General features: G+C 37.4%; 1 protein-coding gene across 1 annotated transcript; it reads right to left on the reverse strand.

Annotated features, from left to right (window-relative positions):
• On the reverse strand, positions 1–4,183 carry LOC122292911 (F-box protein At3g07870-like). Its single transcript, XM_043101472.1, has 2 exons — positions 2,622–4,183; positions 1–524 (listed from the first exon to the last, which is right to left on the reverse strand). The coding sequence occupies exons 1-2, from the start codon at positions 3,947–3,949 to the stop codon at positions 413–415; spliced, it is 1,440 nt and encodes a 479-aa protein (XP_042957406.1). The 5' UTR covers positions 3,950–4,183; the 3' UTR covers positions 1–412.
• Positions 4,184–4,452: the final 269 nt, after the last annotated feature.

Below are 4,452 nucleotides of genomic sequence, written 5' to 3' on the forward strand. Positions count from 1 at the left end.
TGGACAAAAACAAAAATCCCTGCATGAGATCATGGAAGTCTACTTCAAAGGTCCGTCATTATCACCGAAAGTGGTTCCAAGCCAAGCATGACACCTCAAAACAGAGGGTAGATGGGGGAAAAAGCTGAAGCATATGGTTAAGCCCATGCCTTCTTTTCCTTCCATAAACATGAAACCCTGATAATGAAGCTATATAAAATAGCTTTGCTTTTTCAAAAGCTATATGATATAGGTAATGCGTGAATGAACAGGCTAAAAAAAAATAAAAAGGCCAACCTCAGTGACACAAAGTATGTGTAAGGATATGAGTGTACACACGCACACAAAGATCTGAGCATTCAGCTCAACATAGAAATATTCTTCACACCAGAGACAATATCAGCTCCAAACCTCATCATCTGCAACTAACACATCACCTTTCATCATTGGCTCCCCAAAGTAAAGGTGATTGTGATTCAGCTCTTGGCTTGCCTTGCTCCACTAGAAAAAGAGTTTCAGCTCCTTCCAACAATTCACTCTCAGAACTGAGTGAACGGAACATAATGTCAGCAATATATAAGTTTGAAATGAAAGCAATTTAACATTCTAGCTATCAATGGATTCAAAAATTTCTATGAGAAACTGCTCAAAGGCTACGAAATCCAGCCACAGCACTACTTGTGTTAGCTAGTTATCTTTTTTTCTTTTTCTTTTTTATCCTCTCTTTCACTGCATAATATACCACCAGAATGCCACCAAAACTGTTTGCTTCATCAACCTCAGTCGTAGTGGGAATATACCACAGACTAGAAGATGATGCAATGAGTTCAAATTTCTTTTTTCTTTCATTTAAATTCTTTATCCTGATAATAAATCATTGTAACAATATAACATAAGGAAAAGCATTCTAGAAATTGTTTTACATCATACACCTTTCTTTGGGTTTAGTTGTATTATTATTTTTAACTGGCACCGGGTGTTGAGGCCAGTCCCAACTAACCTCCGGGGTGCACAGGCCCTCAACAAATAGTTTCCACAAGTGCACCTTGGATTTATTGGAGCTTTACATGTAGTCTTTAGTAGTTTGAAGCTTAGTCAGCTGGCCGCACTTTCTAAATTTCAACCATTTCTTAAGTAAGAATCCTAGTCCTTGTAGAATCACAATAACTTATGCACGTGATGCCTAATGCCAGCTTCTTCGCTTCCTGTTAAATTAAATGGACATTAAGGACTCATAGAAGCCCCAGTTACTCTATTTATTGGATTTCAACCCCAGTTTCTTACAGGTAGTGGAAGAAGTCTGGATGGAAGAATCTGCACTATATCATTTCCTTAACTTTATTGCTCTTCTGCTACAGTACTTAGTCCAATCTGTAATGACATCTCTCTGAAAACATGGAAGATGTTAAGGGGATGTTTGGAAACATTTTCATCCCATCCCATCTCATTTCCTTCCAAACATCATTCAAACACAAACACTTTCAAACTAATCATTACAACTTTCCTAACTTTTCAAATAAAAAACAATTCAACTTTTTCAAATCTTAAAACATAAATAATATTAAACTTTTATATTTTAATAAAATTTTAATTTTGTAATATTTTTTATTCAACTTTTTCTCTCTCCTTTACCAAAAACCAATAAATACTTGCCTCAAACTATCTCACTACTATTTACAAACCATCTTACTACCATTCACAAAATTCTTATCTCATCTCATTCCCCAAGCATCCTCTAAGAGACTCCCAAACAAACCAATAGGTTGGAACTAAAAAAATTTGAATGACAAGTGGTTAGAAGATTCCTCACTAGTCTTGCTGAACAAACAGTAATTGGGAAAGGCCCAGCTTGTAAGTATGAGATGCTAAGATTATATATAATGAAGGCTGCACATGATAAAGAAACCAAAAGAAGATCAATCCTGTCCCTCCACCAACTACAATTTTACATCAACAACTCCAAATAAAATCTGAAAGAAAACTAGACCAAAAGCGCAATACTGCTAAAATTCCTAGCCTCCCTTGCAGTATCCCCCCTTTGCATCAGTCAGTACCCAAATTTGAAGATTTCAGTAAACTTTCGGAGAACAAATCATCATCGAATCAGAAAAACCTTGGTCACTCCATGTATTACACTTGATGAGTTATAGTTACCAAAACAAACACATGAAAAAGATAGCTAAACAAGAAAAGGTCAATGAAGCCAATCAAGAAAAGGTCATACGACATATAACTTGCAATTTAAGCATATGGAAGATTTATTTTTTTTAAAAAGGTCTAAACATGGATAATTTAACAGAATGACACATTTTTTTGCCATTTAATCATCACAATTCAACAATCTCACAGAAAAAGAATTTGCAACAGCATAGCAATGGGTTGAGTCCTCTTTTGGGAAATAGATTCAAAGCATTCCATGAACTAACTAACAGCAAAAATTTATCACACATCAATTATATGCATTAATCCAATGCACTGGCAGCATGCTTAAGCAACAATATTAGAATCAAATCAGATTTATCACAGGAAACTATTCAAATCCCAAACCCTTAATGTCTATGTTTGTACCAAATTAAGGGCATAGCACGATTCAAGAAAATAATATTTTTGTTAACTTAGATTTAAACTCAAACTTTTATTACCTCGTTTTTATGTTTTCCACATTCAGATTATCTCCAACAATGGCATCCATAAGTGGGACAAAACTTGGTACATGAATAATTGCTTCAAACACTGACAGAACCCCATGAATCCTTAGATATCTAAAACATCTTTCCACAGGATTATATAATACCAATTCCCTCTTATCCCATATCATCAATATATCTTCATTCTCCAGGACCTTCAACGGCCGGTGTAGGTGACCAGAGTGTGTCTGTATAACATACTCTTTAGTCCAAGACGTTGGGTCACCATACTCCTTCATCACCCATATGTCAAAATGATCCACAAAAGTGACATCGCATACAGAAAGACAACCTCCTAACACTCCCATATTCATATGGTGCAAATTCTCTCTTACTTTGTGTGTCTCTCCGAAGTGAGGAGGCAACGGAACCACACTGAATTGTTCCACCTCAAAGTCAAAAGCCACGATAAAAACCGGACCCTTCTCATCATCACTTACCCAATGAATGACACCATTCAGATACGTTGCAAACAAAGATACACCAAGATCAAATGGAGCATATCCGATGCTCCTCCAGGACGCTGTTCCAACCGTATAAACCTCAGCCATACTCTGAAACATATTCTCAAGCCAAAATCCCAGTCTCACAACCTTGTACTTGTTACTTCTCGGACAATAACCAAAACCCGGAACAACAGGACCCCAAAACCTATCATCCCCTTGAGAATTGGGAATACTTACATACTCACCCGTGAACGGATTGCATATAATATGAGGATTGTTATATATGGATTTGCTCAAACAGAGCAACCCATTACAAGAATTAACAATACCATAATCACGGTCCAAGAAACTATTACTGCTGCTACTATCATTTTGTTCAACACCCCTGCTCTCAATGTTATATTCGGGAATCGGGAGCAACATTTTGGTATTAAGCCTAGTCTCCAGCCTCTCGTTTAGATCAAGAGGTGGAGCGGTTTTGATAACGCAATCAACATCGACCAAGTGAAGGGTTGTGGAAACACAGCCGAGGCCATTGGCGCGGAGCAAGAGCTCGAGGGGTTGAACTCTTGCGAGGTGCAGGGAAGCGAAAAGAGGGTCTGAGACTAAAGTGCTCCAAGCTGTACATACGCACCTGGAGGACAAGACTGAGCCGAGAGGTAGCCTTGAGAGTATGTCGATGAGGATGTGGCCTGGAAGGTCCAATATGGTCGTGCATGCCCCTGCTGCCGCAGATGATGGCCATTTTTTTGTGACTTGTGAAATGGGAGGGATAGATCTTCTTCTCTTTTTCCTTGAGAGCAGGTTGATGGTGAGGTATTGGAAGAAAAAAGTCATTTTGTGGAACAGAGATTCGGGGTTTTGGGGAGAGTCGGAGAGTTGGGTTTCTGAGAAATTATTGAAAGTGAAAGATTAGAAAATGCAATCAGCAGTTCATCGACGGTGATCGACCAGATGACTATCAGAGCTTTTTCTCGTTTTACGTGAAAACAAACAGAGCCTTGATTCCTGGTCATGGGACGCCGAGGAGGAGGAGGAGGAAATGAAAAGGCGGACAGAGAAAATAAAAATACATTTGAAAAAATATAATTGCAAGCACAATCTGTGCATCAATGTGATGTGATTAATTAAAAAATAAATTTTATTGAAAATAGTATTAATTTAAACTTTAAGTATGAATAAATCAATATTAATATACAAATTAATACGCAACTATACTTATATGTAGCAAAACTCAAATACATTTTAGTTTTACAAAGGAACAATTTACCAATTGAGCGCTTTCCCTGCAAGAAGACATGTCAATATTAGAGTCTTTCATCCTATTTTCATTCACTTTT

The sequence above is a fragment of the Carya illinoinensis genome, chromosome 13 (genome assembly GCF_018687715.1).
Source record: "Carya illinoinensis cultivar Pawnee chromosome 13, C.illinoinensisPawnee_v1, whole genome shotgun sequence".
NCBI classification, from domain to species: Eukaryota; Viridiplantae; Streptophyta; class Magnoliopsida; order Fagales; family Juglandaceae; genus Carya; species Carya illinoinensis.